At 44.4% G+C, this 16,049-nt stretch overlaps 3 protein-coding genes across 5 annotated transcripts in view; 1 reads left to right on the forward strand and 2 right to left on the reverse strand.

The window, feature by feature from the left end:
* DNAJC21 (DnaJ heat shock protein family (Hsp40) member C21) overlaps positions 1 to 2,529 on the reverse strand; it is a 16,621-nt gene extending 14,092 nt beyond the window's left edge. Inside the window, exons 1-2 of one of the 2 annotated variants that reach the window (XM_042875210.1) lie at positions 2,369 to 2,529; positions 2,008 to 2,101 (exon numbers count right to left, since the gene is read on the reverse strand). In XM_042875210.1, the coding sequence (XP_042731144.1) occupies positions 2,008 to 2,101; positions 2,369 to 2,465 (191 nt within the window). In that variant the 5' untranslated portion in view covers positions 2,466 to 2,529. The remainder of the gene's footprint in view (positions 1 to 2,007; positions 2,102 to 2,368) is intronic. The other variant, XM_042875211.1, reaches the window with a different exon arrangement.
* Positions 2,530 to 4,512: 1,983 nt separating this feature from the next.
* On the reverse strand, positions 4,513 to 8,913 carry BRIX1 (biogenesis of ribosomes BRX1). Of its 2 annotated transcripts, none has more exons than XM_042875108.1 (10): positions 8,732 to 8,913; positions 7,908 to 8,019; positions 7,238 to 7,281; positions 6,938 to 7,008; positions 6,523 to 6,572; positions 6,347 to 6,420; positions 6,200 to 6,250; positions 5,860 to 5,961; positions 5,229 to 5,357; positions 4,513 to 4,942 (listed from the first exon to the last, which is right to left on the reverse strand). In XM_042875108.1, exons 1-10 carry the CDS (start codon positions 8,882 to 8,884, stop codon positions 4,679 to 4,681), a joined length of 1,050 nt encoding a protein of 349 aa, XP_042731042.1. In that variant the 5' UTR covers positions 8,885 to 8,913; the 3' UTR covers positions 4,513 to 4,678. The 2 variants fall into 2 exon arrangements, with proteins under 2 accessions (XP_042731042.1, XP_042731043.1); XM_042875109.1 differs by lacking the exon at positions 8,732 to 8,913 and adding an exon at positions 8,152 to 8,249.
* A 32-nt stretch (positions 8,914 to 8,945) lies between these two features.
* RAD1 (RAD1 checkpoint DNA exonuclease) lies at positions 8,946 to 14,320 on the forward strand. Its single transcript, XM_042875110.1, has 5 exons — positions 8,946 to 9,238; positions 10,847 to 10,955; positions 12,425 to 12,683; positions 13,668 to 13,766; positions 14,034 to 14,320. The coding sequence occupies exons 1-5, from the start codon at positions 9,044 to 9,046 to the stop codon at positions 14,215 to 14,217; spliced, it is 846 nt and encodes a 281-aa protein (XP_042731044.1). The 5' UTR covers positions 8,946 to 9,043; the 3' UTR covers positions 14,218 to 14,320.
* Positions 14,321 to 16,049: the final 1,729 nt, after the last annotated feature.

Genomic DNA, 16,049 nt, shown 5'->3' on the forward strand with positions numbered 1-16,049 from the left:
GGAACAACAGGCAGGGTTAGCAAGATAGAGGTGCTGGGCTGTATGTAAGGGAGAAACTATTCCATGTGCAGTCATAGCTATTAGAGATGGAATGATAAAGAGCCTCTGGGTGAGGATTAAGGGGACAGGCAGCAAAGCAGATATAGTTGTGAGTGCCTACTATTGCATCATGACATCCAGGATGATGGCATGGATGTGTTGTTCTATGGGCAATTAGAAATGTCTGCATCAGTAAACCTCACCCTTCTGGGAAACTTCAATTTTCCAGAAATAAACTGGGAATATCACACCGCCATCACAAATAAGGCTGCAGCTGAGGAAGTGTCAGGCAGGCCACTAGAAAAAGTTTCTCTCCTGTGAGGATGGTCAAGCTCTCAAACAGACTTGCTGGTGAGACAGTTGATGCCCCATGCCCATGAGAGTTCAGGAGGTACATGGGTAATGCCCTCAGTAACATGCTTTAACTTTTAGTTAGCCTGGTGATCAGGCACTTGGACCTGGTGATCTGCAAAGGTCTCTTTCAACTGAACTATTCAAAGTATAGCTGTTCAGGGTTTCAGCAGGGATAGAGCTGATTTTCTTCATAGTATCTGCTACGATGCTGTGCTTTGGCTTTGGGAGAAAAACAATGTCAGTAACACTACAGTGCTTTAGCTGTTGCTGAGCAGTGCTATACAGAACCAAGGATATTTCAGATCCTCAAACCGCCCTGCCAGTGAGGGGCTAGGGATGCACAAAGAACTTAGGAAGGACAGAACGAGGACAGCTGACCCAAACAGCCAAAGGAACATTCCATACCACATCACGTTCATGCTGAACAACCAAACAGGATGTGGGTTTGGTCCAGAGGCTGCCTTACTAGGGGACTGACTGGGCATTAGTCAGCTAGAGGTTGGCAGTTGGTAGAGCATCACTGGTTCTGTATATTCTTCTATCATCTTTTTATTCCTTCCTTTTCTAAGTTATTAAGCTGTCTTTACCTCAACCCACAGTTTTTAATCTTTGTTTTCCCAATTCTCTCCCCTATCCCACGAGGGGGAGTGAGTGAAGGGCTGCATGGTGCTGCTGCTGGGCTAAGCCTCAATGCACCTCACTTTCTGGAATCTGCATTTCATACTCAAGTCTTCAGACAGAAAAAGGGCTGAGTCAATAAACACTACCTCCAGACCTCCATTTTACTTACTATCATATCTGTAACAGCAACTTCCCAAAACACATTTAAGCAAGCTGCTACAATGAGCTTTCATAAGCAGGTAGGACGTTATCCAAAATACCCAATACTAATGAAAATGGAACAAAAAAAAAACAAAAAACAAAAAAAAAAAAAAAAAGAAAAACAAGCACCAACTATCATATTAGAAGTGAAAAACTACTTTCCTTTATACAAGGACAAATTTAGTGGAGGTGCTCTTGGCTTCATAAGCTGGATGCTTCAGCCCACTTGAAAAACAAGTTATGCAGAACATTTAAACTCAGTCTCTTACAAAGAGATGTTTGTGCATATTTCAAACTAGGACCATTACAGGAACACAGGCAAAGGAGGCTGTGGTGATACACAGATGAGCAGGTGGATACCAACACCTCTCACCTGTGAGGCAGAAAGCAATGCCAGCCCCAGCAACTCCTCAGCGCTCATCCCACACCACCCTGCAGAGAGCAGCGAGATACCCCATCCCTGGAGACATTCAAGGTCAGCTAGACCAGGCTCTGGGCACACAGATTTAGCTGTAATCTTGTTCGATGCAGGGGAGCCAGACTAGGTCACCTTCAGGGGTGTCTTCCAACTCAAATGATTCCATGAAAGGAACCATCCTTAACGCAGGGCAGAGCACTGCTAGGGCCAACCTACAGCCCAGACCTCCAAGCCAGGGAGTAGAGAACTCCAAGTCCTCGCTGTGAGAGCAAGGGAAGGGAAAAAAGCCAAACGACAACAGAAAACAAACAAAATACAAGAAGCAATACAGGCACACAAAAGTATCTTCAAGCCCACTGGCTGGATTTACTCACCAGGCTCTCTCCTGAGGGTCACTGAGCACATCGTACGCTGCCTGGATTAACTTGAACTGTTCAGCAGCTTCCTCAGCGTTCTCAAGGTTTTTATCTGCGAATTAAATGAATTAATCGTCAACAACTCAAAGCACGACAGCGGCACCCTTCACACAAACAGGAAAGGTGCCGCCGCCACACGGCACGAGACCGCAGCCCCGGCCCACTACTCCCAGACCGGGCGGGCCTTCACACGAGCCCCAATCCCCCCGCGAGCTTCTCCATTCCCCACGCGGCCCGGCCGCCCTCTCCCCGGCCCGGCCCGGCCCGGCCCGGCCTCCCCTTCAGGTCCGCAGCAGGCCGGGCCCGCGGAGCGCCGTACCCGGGTGCCAGCGCAGCGCTAGCCGCCGGTAGGCCCGCTTCAGCTCCTCCTCGGCCGCGTCGCGCCGCACGCCCAGCACCTCGTAGTGGCACCTCATGGCGGCGGGGAGGAGAGCCGGCCGGCAGCGAGAGCGGAGCAGCGGGCGGGAACACAGGGAGCCGGCCGCGAGGCCGTACGGAGCGCGGGCCGGGAGGAGCCGCGGCGGCGGGGGCGGGGCTAGGCGGCTGGGGCCGGGCGGGGCTGCGAGCGGGGCTGCGGGTGGCGCTGGAATGGCGCCGCGGTGTTGTGATACAGGCCGGGTGGAGAGAATCCAAGGAAGCCTTGTAAGCGCGGTGAGGCTCTGCAGGGCAACGAGCGTTAGGGGTGGCTGAGGGTGCTGGGTGCGCTGGGCCCAGAGCAGAGGAGCTGAGGGGAGCTGATGGCGGCCGCAGCTCCTCACAGGATTATGAGTGGCGGTGCTGAGCTCAGCTTAGGCTCAGATCTTTCCAGCTCGGGATATCGTGTGATCCCGTGAACCTCGCATTGTGTGACCCAGCCACACTTCTGGACTCCTCGCAGACGCATTCCTGGTGCACAGTTAGCTCCTGCTCTTTTTCACATCCGACATCATTCCTGTCAAGCTGTTAGCGTGGACTGTTTTTCCAGGGAAAGAGACGGGTTACGACACATTCGTGCTCTTCAAAGACTTTGGGTTTGGCCCAAGACTTTTTTCTTTAGATTAGCTACACTGTGTCAAATGAGCTGGTGTCTGTGTAACTAGACTTTGATTCCTAAGTTTTAAAGGGAATGCTGAATCTCCCTTACCTGCTGTGGAGAACGAACCCTAATGCTTAACAGACCATCTTCCTCTTGGAACAGAGGCTGGGAAGAAAAAAACAAAAACAAAAAGCCCACACAGAGGTACCAAATAATAATAGAGCACAGGCAAAACAGTTCCAACACACAGAAGCTGGGGAAGATTGTGAAGGGGTACAGAAGTTTTCAAACAAAAAACAAGTCACAGAACAGAAAAGCAGAAAACGGTGAAGATAATCACAGAGACCCGTGACTATCTACTAAAATGAATCAGGATTTACGGTTGGAATTTATATGGCTGTTTCAACCTTCTACCTTGGTTGAAAGACAAGTTACATCCTCATTTCCCCAAATAATAACTTACAAACATACTGACTCATTTTAGATCCAGCAAAAGGGCAGGCTCACTGACAGTGTCCTAAAAGCTTTATGAAAATAAAGCTCAAATTGAGGCAACCACACTGAAGCTTTGAGGAAATGTCAACCAACAGGAAACCAACCTTTGAACTTCCAGCTGCTCATGAGTGTGCAGCAGGCTACGGAAGCATTGAATTTTAAGATGCAGCAGAATCAAGGCTTTTAGTTCTAACGACACTGAGCTCTACTGAAAGCAAATTTTAAATGTGAAAATGGAAAAAACCTACATGGCATCACTCTACTCTGAGAAACATATAACTGAACCAAGAGGACAGCCTCTGTATGAAAATAGAAGTTGTCTGCATGAGCAGCTGTATAAAACTGCAGAATTCTGTTAAGCACAATGGGTGCCTAAAATCACCGCTCCCATATAGAAGAGTTACAGGCAGTTCTGTTTCAGGCACATGGTTTTTGTACTCAGAGGTAGCGTTTACCTTGTACTTTTAGGGAACCTCTAATTAGTTATAAAAGAACAGAATGCTACGTTACCTCTTCACCCCAGTGGAAGTATTTCAGGTCCTATGTAGCTGATTAGATACAGAAGCTATCATAGGCAAAGTGGCAAGTTTTCTACTATTAATTAAAAAGAAAAGAACAATTAAGAAACCATTTCTCTTTGCATTTTCTAGGGACTGTGAGAGAAAAATTACCCATCGTTCCCAACAAGAAAATTCATGTGAAGTTAAAACTTCTCAAAGGATTACCTGCTGCTTCAAAGTCTAGCATAGATGACTTGAATTCCCCGTAATGATAAGAACACTTGTGACAAACCTGTATTTCTTGTGCGTATTACAGCAAGTTATTTCCTACAGGTATCTAAGTGTAAGGCAAAAGCAGGAATATTTGGAATTCCTTATTTTCCATCTCTCATTTTCAAGTTTTTAAAACCCAAGATCCTCTCAAAAAAAAAAAAAGACAAAGTACAAACTTAATAAGGAAATTTATCTTTGTTTACTCAGAATTGAAATCCAGTTAATTTTACCTGCAGAAAACAAGTATTCACAATATACTGTCAATACAGCTAAGAAATACATATATTTAACATAGCTACAGAAGACTAAAAGATGACTTTGGCATCTCCACCTGTAACTTTTAGGCTTATGCTTCAGTTCTGAAAAGCTTTTTTTGTTTCTTCCTCTGAATTTTGCGCGGTTTCCTTTTATCTTTTACAATTGCCTTTGACTCTGGTTTCACAAGCTGTATTTCCACTGGCTTTTCTTCAGCTGGAGTTTCAAAGACCACTTCAGTGGGATCCTCTTCCATAAGCATTTTACTCTCCTTTTTCTTAATCTTTTGTACTTCTTTCACTTGATGTTTCTCTCTAAACTTAGCAGCCATCGACAGTCTTATCAACCGCCGATGCTACAAAAATAAGGATTTAAAATAGAATGTTTAAAATAAGCAAGATGCAAGAAATCAGATGTTATAATAACAGGCTACATTTCTCTGCTTAATTGTCAAAATCCACAACGTACTGTTACTTTTCCACTGACAGGAATTTTGCATTCATTCCATTTTCGCGCAATTATTTTGTTCTCAAGCAGTTAAGGCATTACAAAGAGATTCAGGAGAAGGCATATGTGATTCTCTTGCACATACAGCTTGCAGTCTTCAAAGTAACCGCCGAAGAGAAGACAAGGCTGCTTACCATATTTGGGGACTGATAATAGGGATTCTCATACAAAGTTGGTCCTCCAAAGCTACCCTGGAAGATTTTTATGAGATTCAGAACAAAACGAGGCCCAATTTCTACTAGAGATGCATCCTCTTCTATTATCTGCAGTAAAAGAATACTCTGTTTCAAATGGATTGAATCAATGTGTATGACCTCATAGGCACTTTATATTACAATATAACATAAAACAACTTAAATCCAAGATACAATGCCACAGAAATTTGTAAGCTGCACTTTTTCAAACACAAATCTTTATACAGAGGAGTTCCGTTAGATTCAAGCAAGCATTTAGGAATACTACACATTTTTAAATTCCTCAGTTAGAAAGCAGGCATACTTTGGGATACTAGCATACTTTGGGATAAAGCACTGAGTGAAGTTAAAAGTGAAGCTTATGCTTTCACTACGAATTTCTCTCATTAAGAGACCCATTACAGAATCACAGCTAACAGAGAGCAGCCAGAGCTCGACAGAACTGAAACAAATTATCTCCAAAGATACAGGAAAAGGCACCTTCTGAAAACAATTACTTTTCTTATTTTATTGTAATGACTGGATTTGATATAGTTACTCTCCTGAGCACCACTGGAAGAGCTGAACTAACCTGGTAATTTCGAAACCATATCCTCTTGTCTGTGATGGTGAATGTGAAAACATGATCTACAAAGGGTTGGCTTTTGGGATGATACTGTGGCGTACTGAATATCTGAAACAAAAAGGCAGCACTTCTCAATATCTGTAGTCATAAGGGTACAAGCATTAATTTAAGTTATTAAGACTCTGATTCCAGGTTGCATACTTAAGAACAAGAGACCCAGTGACTTTAAGAACAGCCCTAATTCTTCGAGTATTTTCTGCAGACTCTCAGTGTACAATTTGTATGGTGGGGTACAAAAAGAGAAATTAAAATAACTTACGAAAGAATTTCCAAGCTACACACTGACCTGAATAAACAATTCCTTCAGCAAGGCATAGTGTGGCTCCTTGTCAAAAGTCTACAACAGAAAAAAAAATTTAGATACAAAGTTAAATGCATGAGTAATGTAAAGAAAATGGACATGTAACACATTAAATGCAAGATCTATACTTACTGGATCAAAGGACAGAAGGGGCCGTGAGCCTCTTAAGCAGTTTCCTGTCATCTTCAATTCGGCCAGTGTATGAACTAGTGTTTTGTTTTTTTTTAAGAAAGATCATTTTATTACTTAGATAAAGCTGTACAGATAAGACAGTAAGAGTCTAAACACAGTAATATCAAACAACTTACTGTTCTGCACTAAGAATTTAGCTGATGGTCCTTGTGGAGTATTTGAAAGCCTGCAGAACAGAGACAGAAGAAAATAAAAATCTTAAGAGCAGCCATAAACTTGTGTTGGATATCTACAGTACACTCCAACAAATTACTTCTGAATGGAAGCAATTTCAGTCACTTTTACAGCAGTACTGTTTTCCTTTAGGATACTCAGGCTTACTTGCTTTCAGAACAATTTTGTAAAATGTTTCTGTAGCCTGTGGAAACAACAGCATGTTGTAAACTCACACTACCTACTACAGAAGTGCAGTATTCTTTAGGACTTAACTATTTCAAGCAGCCTCACTATTGCAGTAACAAACTTTAGGTAGAAGCATTGCCAGTGATATATATAAATGCAATTGACAAACAAAATGCAGTATTTACTTACCACATATAAAGATCTTGTTTCTTTTTAGCTTCAAAAAAGATGCACTTATTACAGTTTTTCATTTCACATACCTACACAAAATATATCAAAGAGCTATTTATACAGTCATGAAGACATTTTCAGAAACTTTCCATATTACTTCCTAATGTTTCTTAATCAAAAAACAACTTTCCTTTGGCATTAGCACTTTTTCAGTATCAATTTTCATTTATGAAATTACACAGCTCTATAACTAGTAAGAAGTCTTTGGAGCTTGGATACCTCTTGCACACAAAAAATAAAAATTAAAAGCAGAATTACCTCGTTAATTACAAACAACTTGTCTTTGCGGTCCATTTTAGTATCTGGAAAACAAAAACAATGTGGAGAAGGCCTGAACACCAAGTTAAAACACAACATTTTAAAATGGTGTTTGCCCAAGTTTTTACTGCTGTGAATGGAAGGTCACTGATCAAGGGCTTTTTAGCCATGTCATGCTGTCATAGAACATCCTGAGTTGCAAGAGATGCACAAGGATCATGGAGTCCAACTCCTGCCTTCAATCATTTGTTCAATCCAATTGTAAATAAGCCTAGTCTGTTATCATGTATTTTTAGAATTCTAGAATGTGTCCTAGGATGCTTTTCTGTACTATAACAGATATCCAGACTGTATTTTATACGTCCCTTTATTCACAAAGTCAGATTTCTACTAAAAATCCCTGATAACTTTACACAGCAGGATGCTATAATGAAATTAGGTAATTAATAATACAGTGACAAAAGCACACTTACAAGACAAAAGCCATAGGAGCAATCTCCCAGAGAATACAAGTATGCTGTATTTGTCAGCTGAAAAAGTGTTTGTTCTTTGCTTAGGATAAGAGGCTACAGTCTCATCAAAGCAGTTACCTATCACATTTGTAAAATAACAGATTCTTAGAAGTACTTGGTTTGAGACTGCAAATGCACTGAGAATAACTCAGCCCTACCTGCTTTAGAATGAGGCATCAGCGTTCTTAAGTCTTGCATTAAGTGCCTTGTTCTGAAATTAATCCCACGGGAAGAGAAAATAAGCACCCGCTCCTTGTTCTTCCATTTACCCTAAAAAAAACCAGACAAAAACATAAGCAAGAAATTTAATTTTCTTAAAATATCTTACAACACAGCAACAAAACACATTTGAACTGTGATAACAAAAAAGCACAGCAAGAGCATTCACAGCAATCTCATCACCTGCACAGAACCTCTAGCTCTGCAGAGATTCAACTTTTTGCATAACTGCTCACCACGACGCTTCATGAGGTTCCCACGTGAAAGCCTTTCACTACTACAAAAGGCATATAAAAACACTAAGAAATCCACACACGACGGATGTCAAAAAAAAGCCCTCCTCCTCCGCAGGAGGACCCGAACCCCGTAGCGGGCAGAGGAACTCGGCCTCTTCGGATGAGCGTGCGATGCGGTGCCGTGTGCTTCAACAGAAAATCAAGCGGCAGCACCTACACGCCATTTCCGAGGCCCCCTCAGAGTAACTCCGACGCGAAGCACGCGCAATACCGCCTGGATGTAACACCCCTGTAGGCGTTCCTAAAATGTTTTTCAGATTGTGGTAACGCAGCTTAATCGAACGGCCCACAGCAGTGCTTTTTTTGCACAGCTTCGCGGAAGCCGCACCATCAGACATCGCTTTCACTCGCAGTTACGTTACAAGAGGGCTGGAACACGCCCTCATAACCCGGCGCAGCGGCTGAGCTCCCATCGGCACCCCGCGTCCCACCGCCCCCCAGCTCGGCCCAGCACACCCCGCCGCTACCTGAGAGACGGGCGCCGGGATGCTGTACTCCCCCGGGGCCGCTCCCTCCGGTCCAGCCTTAGCGGCCGGCTCGGATCTGGTCGGAGCTCCTTTCGCTCGCTTCTTCGGCCGGCTCTCAGCCACCAGCTCACGCTTCCTCTTGGCCGCCGCCATCTTAGAAGCACCGCGCCGTGCGCCGCTCGCACTTCCGTCCGCTCCCCGCGCCACCGGAAGTGCCCGCGCCGCTGATTGCCGTGGCTTCCGGCACTCTGTAGGCCCCGTCAGGCTTCGCTAGGCCTCATCAGACCCAGCCGGGCTCCGCCGGGGCCCGCCATGCCTTTTACCACACAGTCGCCTGCCAGTGGTGAGCAATATGTCCTGACAGCCAGCCTGGACAACGCCCGCAATTTGTCCAGCCTCCTCAGGGCCGTCCACTTCCAGGATCATGCCACTTGCTTCGCCACGGCCAACGGCCTTCGGGTGACCGTGGAGGATGCTAAATGCATTCAGGCCAATGCTTTTATCCAGGTAGGGGCTACAGGCTGAGCTGTTTCCGGTGAGGCTGTGGTTAACGGTGAGAAGGGGCTGGCAGCAGCGTTATGGACTTGAAAACTCAAATTATGTGGTAGAATTGGTGTGCAGAAGATTACCTGTGGGGAAGGGGAAGCTTTAGTACAGTCATGGAATAGTTGCAGAAGCTGATGTGAGGAAGACGCAGTGATCAGAATGTGGCCATTAACAGGATTGTGTAATGTTTGGAGGTGGAATCTTAGAGATCACCTAGTGCCAAACCCTGCTGAGCACAGATCATAAAGTCATTCATGTTGGAAAGAACCTTGATAGAGTGAGAGGTAATGGCCTCAAGTTGTGCCGGGGAGGTTCACGTTGGACATAAGGAAAAACTTAGAAAGAATGGTGAGGTATCGGAACAGGCTGTCCAGAGAAGTGAAATCATCATCCCTCGAGGCATTCAAGAAATGAGAAGATGTAGCACTGAAGCATGTGGTTTAAGGAGTATGGTGGGGTATGGTTGGACTGGATGATCTCAGCAGTCTTTTCCAACTTTCATGATTCTGTGCTTAGACCAGCCATCAACCTGACCTCCTGAGTTTCACCATTAACCCAGGTCTTCTAATGCCATTGCCATATGTTTCTTAAGCACCTCCACCACTGCGATGAACAGCCTGTTCCAATGCTTGACCACCCTCTCGTGGAAGAGATTCTTCCTCATATCCAATCTAAGCCTCTCCTTGTGCAACTTGATATCATTTCCTTGTGCCTTATCACTTGTACCTAAGAGAAGTGACAAACACCTCCATCACTGTGATTGTGTTCCTCCATCACTGTGATTGTGTTCAGGTAGTTAGTTAAAAGAGATTGAAGAGATCTCCCTTCAGCATGCTTTTCTGCAGACTAAACAACCCCACTCCTCATAAGCCACTCCTCATAAGTCTTGTTTTCTAGACTCTTCAGCAGCCTTGTTGCTCTTCTTGACAGAGGCTCGAGTTGTCACAGGGCTGAAATACCAAACTGACTGGTTTATTCATACGTGCTTTCTTGCATCCTTTAAACTTGTTAAGCCAATGACTCCTTGTGGCAATGCCATTCTTAGTTTCATGAGTGCGTTCCTCTGAGAGTGTTGACATTTTAGGTGAATTCACCATGCCTGCTGCTCAATATGTTGCTGGGAATCAGCTGCTTTGTGTTAGTTAACAGAAGAGAGTATTGGGGCAAAAAACAGTCATTTGAGCAACTTTTGGAAGAGAGTCCATCCTGTGAGTCTCAGCTCTGTGCCAGGAAGGATCATGGAGCAGATCCTCTTAGAAGCTATGCTAAGGCACACAGAAAGCAGGGAGGTGAATGTAGGCAGCTATAGGCTTTACTGCTCGTAGTTTGTTTTAATCTCTAATAAAAAAGTGCTAATGTGTTCTTGGTTATACATTACTACTTTATTTAAACTGTGACTTGATTTATTATACTGTTTTTTGAGGATAAAGACTGATTTTTTTTTTCAGTGGTTACTGTGTTATGTGTAGAAAATACTGCATGTTACAGTGGTCTCTGAAAATGTAAGACATGAGTGAACTGTAAAGTAATTGCAAAAGCTTCACTGTCTACATCTCTTTTCTCCCAAAGGCAGAAATTTTTCAGGAATTTCATGTTCAGGAAGAATCAGTGGTGTTCCGAATCAATTTGGCTGTTCTTCTTGACTGCTTGACCATTTTTGGTGCCAGTTCTTTGCCAGGTACAGTGCATACCTTGACCATGTGTATGTATAACCTGTAATCACACAGTGAAACCTGTGCTTATCCATCGGGAGCTATCCAGTCTTAGCAAAACTTCTGACTTCTTCACCTCAAGCTCTTCTGAGGGTGGAAGCTCTCACCCATAAGCAGGTTCCATTGCACTCCAGAACTTGTTGATCAAGTGTCCCATTGCTGTGAACCGTAGAAGTAGTCACACTGAGAGAGAGCTTGGAATACAACTTGGAATTTCTTAAAATTAAAAATGGTGTCTCAACTCAGTAGTAAATGTGCTCTGCTTTCTATTATTTCTATGGCTTGTGCAACCCTGGAATATCCTGAAGCCTGAAAAACATTACCAGGGGTGTTTGTGAGTTAGGAAATGTTCTGGTGCAGATTTAGTGGGCTTAAAGAGGCCTGCAGCAGTTCCAGGTAGGAGCATCAGTTCACTGTGCTCTTGCTCCCAAAGCAGTAGCTGTTGTGTGTCACTGTCACTCCCCTCTGACTGATACCCCTGCGTTATGCTTTGTGAATATTTATCTCCAGTGTGCAGATAAGGTACTGAGGCCTATTACTTTCCCAAGGTCTTGCAAGAAATCTGCCTGAATTGGATAGCACTTCAGGTACTGTAAGTAAACCATCTTAGCCCCAGTGCATACTTCTTGGGTGAACATAGCACTTCTGAACTTGTTGATTAAATGTGCAAATTACAAAATCCAAATGTTTGTTAGATTACAGAATCACAAAATGGTGTAGGATGGCAGGGACTTATAAAATCACCCAGTTTTAACGGCCTGCCATGGGCTGGTTGCCCCCACCAGCTCAGGCTGCCCAGAGCCCCATCCAACCCAGCCTTGCGTGCCTCCAGGGATGGGGCACCACAGCACCAGCACCTCACTGCCCTCTGAGTAAAGAATTTCTTCCTTACATCTAACCTAAATCTCCCCCCTAATATGGGAAATTGCCTTCACAGCTATGTACATTGCTTTATAAAGAATTACAATGCTTTAAAAAAATTAGGGAAATTTTATTTTCTCGAAGTTTATTCTTCTCCTTACTTAAGGAATGTTCAGAAAGAAGTTTTCACAAGCAAAGATAGTTACAAGTTAGCTCAGCTGCGTGGGTCCTTTGGGATGCACTGTATACTCATGTGGAGTAGAGTGAAAGGATGTTGGCTTTCTCATGCTGCTTTACTACTGGAGCTGAACTCCAATAGTTGAAATCCAGATTCCTCTGCTGTTCCTATTGTGACTCTGACCTAAAGACCTAAACCAACTGTGCTGAACTGCACTGTGATCTTAGTAACCTAAACATTCAGATGTTTAACGAAAGGAGGATACAACCATAGTGCAGGCCAAGCTGTGTTAACTTTTGTTTGGGTGTGCTGCATGACAGGAAAACCTGAATTTCCTGAAGTGACCAGATGCCCTAGTGGACATTCTCTGAACAAGTATTTTGTTCCCCTTTTCAGGAACATCAACAGCTCTTCGGATGTGTTACCGTGGTTATGGCAATCCCTTGATGTTGTTCTTAGAAGAAGGAGGAGTAGTGACAGTGTGCAGAATTAACACTCAAGAGCCTGAGGACTTGTTAGACTTCAATTTCTGCAGTACCAACGTCATCAATAAAATTATCCTGCAGTCAGAGGGGCTGCGAGAAGCATTTTCTGAACTTGATATGACCAGTGAAGTTCTGCAGATTACCATGTCTCCAGATAAACCATATTTCAGGTACTGGAAACTGTTTTCAACTCAAATGTTCCTGCTTTTCCTTTTTGCATTTCCCTGGGTAAGGACTGGAAGTATACAGGATGAAGAGGAGGGAGCTCTTACAGAGTATTAGGTCATTTCAAGGAGAAATGTACTGAACATAGCAAATCACAGTATATAATCTCATTAACATAATGAGGAATACATTGCCAACCTGCTAAAGTATTCGAATGGTTGCAGTTTAGCATTTTTAGTTAAATAAAGCGAAACAAATGATAGTGTTTTGTAAAATAGCTGTAGTAATACACAAGCTGACTGCTTCTGACAGATTTTTAGGAGAAGTCCTTAAGAGAATTAGAATCTGGGGATGTTGGTTGATGAAAGACTCAGCATGAGACGGCAGTGTGTGCTTGCAGCCCAGAAGGCCAACTGTATCTTGGGTTGCATCACAGGAAGCATGACCAGCAGGTTGAGGGAGGTGATTCTGTCCCTCTACACTGCTCTCATGAGACCCTACCTGGAGAACTGCATCCAGTTCTGGGGCCCTCAACACAAGGACATGCACCTCCCCTACAGGGAAAGGCTGAGAGAGCTGGGAATCTTTAGCCTGGAGAAGTCTCTTGGGGTTCTTTGTAGTGGCCTTGCAGTACCTGAAGGGGGCCTACACAAAAGTTGTGGAGGGACTTTTGATACAGTGTGTAGCAGTGAGATGAGGGGAAGTACCTTTAAGAGGAAGAGGATAGATTTAGATTAGATATTAAGAAGAAATTCTTTACTGTGAGGGTGTTGACAAACTGGAACAGGTTGCCCTGTTCAGCAGCCTGTAACAGAGGTTATGGATGCCCCCTCCCTGGAAGCATTCAAGACCAGGCTGGATGGAGCTGTGAGCATCCTGGTATAGTGGGAGGTGTCCAATAGCAGATGGGCTGGAACTAGATCCCAGTCAGTTCTATGATTTTTTGTAGCTGCTACCACTTGTTATGGATGGTGCCTTTTGTCTTGCAGGTTATCCACTTTTGGAAATGCAGGAAATGCACATCTGGACTATCCCAAGGATTCAGATTTAATGGAAGCATTCCACTGTAACCAAACTCAGACAAACAGGTCAGTAAGTCCATGCTCAGTGCACTCTGTAGCAGCTCATTCATTTGCGATAGAAATTGAAAAAAGCTGACTTTGTGTTAGTTTAGTAAAATTCTGTGTCTGATCAAAAGCTAAGTGCTAGCAATATCTAACTGATGAAGTTACCATGAAAAGGTTAACACAGTGTGATGCTAATTATCTTGTAGTCATTCTAGTGAGTTTAGCTGGGGATAGTGTTTCAGCTACTCCTTATTTGCTTTTTTTGAATGCCATTTTTCTCCCCTACAGGTACAAGATTTCTTTGCTTAAACCATCTACAAAAGCACTGGCTTTATCTTGTAAAGTCTCAATTCGAACAGATAACCGAGGATTTCTTTCACTGCAGTATATGATCAGGAATGAAGATGGACAGATCTGTTTTGTAGAATACTATTGTTGCCCCAATGAGGAAATCACTGAAGCAGAATTGTAGCTGCATATTCTGATTCTAGTGTCTGTATTATATTTATGAAGATATGAAGTGTTTTATGTTTATAATGCTGATTGAAATCTGTAAAGAGAGATAGAGTTGGTAATATTATGTACTTTTTTTTACAGCTGTGGGATTAAAAATAACAAGTCTTGTTTCCTAAATTCCCCTGCCAGTTTCTCAGCCTTGACACAGAAAAAAAGCAGAAAGTAGTATTAATCTCCAAAAGCCACAGCTACCACACACGTTAAAGCTGTCTTCTTGTAATATGCTGCATATGCACAACTTCCTCTTCCAGGAGACTCACATCTCCATCTTAGTTCTGCATTCACTACCTCATCCAACAGTGCTTTGGTGCAGGACTCCATGAACAAAACCACCTTGGAGATTTTTCAGCCATTCTTCAAGCTGTTCCCCCAAATCCATGACAAAGAGCTGCAAGAAACAGATTGCTGTGTGCAAGGGAGGTGGCCACCCATACCAGTGCCCATCAGCAGCCATGGCCCAAGTCAGCTCCTGTGGGGCAACAGCTCTGCCAGAAGCACACGAGCTGGGCACTGGACTTTCCAGCATCCTGCCTGGAGCCTGGCAGAAGGGATGGTTAAAGCTCCTGCTGAAGAACTTAGAAGCCTCCTACTCCTAGCTCAGATAGGACAGTGGGCTAGTCCAAAAATGAGCAAGTAGCAGAAAGCAGAATTCATCAAAGTAAACCCTGCATTTACAGAATTAGGTTATGTATTTGTACATTGTGGATTTTACCCTGTAAGTACCAATAGATTATAGTGCTTTTATACGACAGCAGAAGCAGCAAGCTGCAATGATTCTGCTTGCTTGAAGAGCAGCGGACACTCAAGCAGATGGTTTTCTTCTAGCCATTTGTACACAATCTGTGCAGTCCCAAGACCAGAGGAGTGAATGTTTAGGTTCACAGGTGTTTCCCATGGAGCTGTGCTCATGGCCCAGGTCAGGCTACTCCTGCCCATGTTGAAGCCTCCTGAGAGGAAAAGCATCAGGTGCTGTGAGGTTGGGGTTTGCACTGCTGGAAGCTCACTTAGCTGGGCTGAATGCTGGGCTGCCTATACAGAGGAAAGGACTGATCTAGGACTGATCTAGGAGCTGAGGATGCTTTTACTTCTTTATGGCGCTGGGTGACACATTCCCTGCAAGCAGCCACAATTCAGGGGTGCCCCAGTGATTCCAGGCAAGTGGTGCTGCCCATTGCTGCCTGTGGAATGGGCTGGACCTTGGTTTTGGAGGCCCCTTCTCCCTGCTGCAGGCTATGCCCTGGTGCTGCAGAGATGAGGCAGTGTGCCAAGCTGCAGAATCTGCTGCTTCAAAACCCAGGCATGACACCAGCGGAAGGAGCCCTGACACAGCCTGGGCTCGTGTGCTGTGGTGGCTGTGCCATGGCTGTACTCTTCAGGGCAGCCAGGCACAGGTTAATGCCAGGACGCTGCAGCTGAGGTGTACTGAACCAACAAAGAGAGGGATTGGGGAAAGGAGGCACAGAAGGGTGCTGGGTGCACAGAGCTGCACACTGACCCTTTCAGGACAAGCCCAAGCTGGGAAATCATGTTGGACAAACTGATTTGGAGAGGAACACAAAGCAAGTCACATTAGCCAAAGCGTCTGGAGAAGAGAGTCTCACTTCCATATCCTCCAGCAGGTTTAAAACCACTCAGGTGCCATGCAGCCTCTGTCTGGTACTGTAGGGCTTCCAGAATCTGCTGCAAGCCCTACTGCTTCCCCCACACTGCAGCCTCCCAGCTGACAACCAGCTCTGCAACATCTGCACAGCTGTGTCGTGCCCAGCTCTGCAACATCTGGCCAGCAGT

Source organism: Lagopus leucura, unplaced genomic scaffold (assembly GCF_019238085.1).
Source record: "Lagopus leucura isolate 7727_CA_CO unplaced genomic scaffold, USGS_WTPT01 Super-Scaffold_100014, whole genome shotgun sequence".
NCBI lineage: Eukaryota > Metazoa > Chordata > Aves > Galliformes > Phasianidae > Lagopus > Lagopus leucura.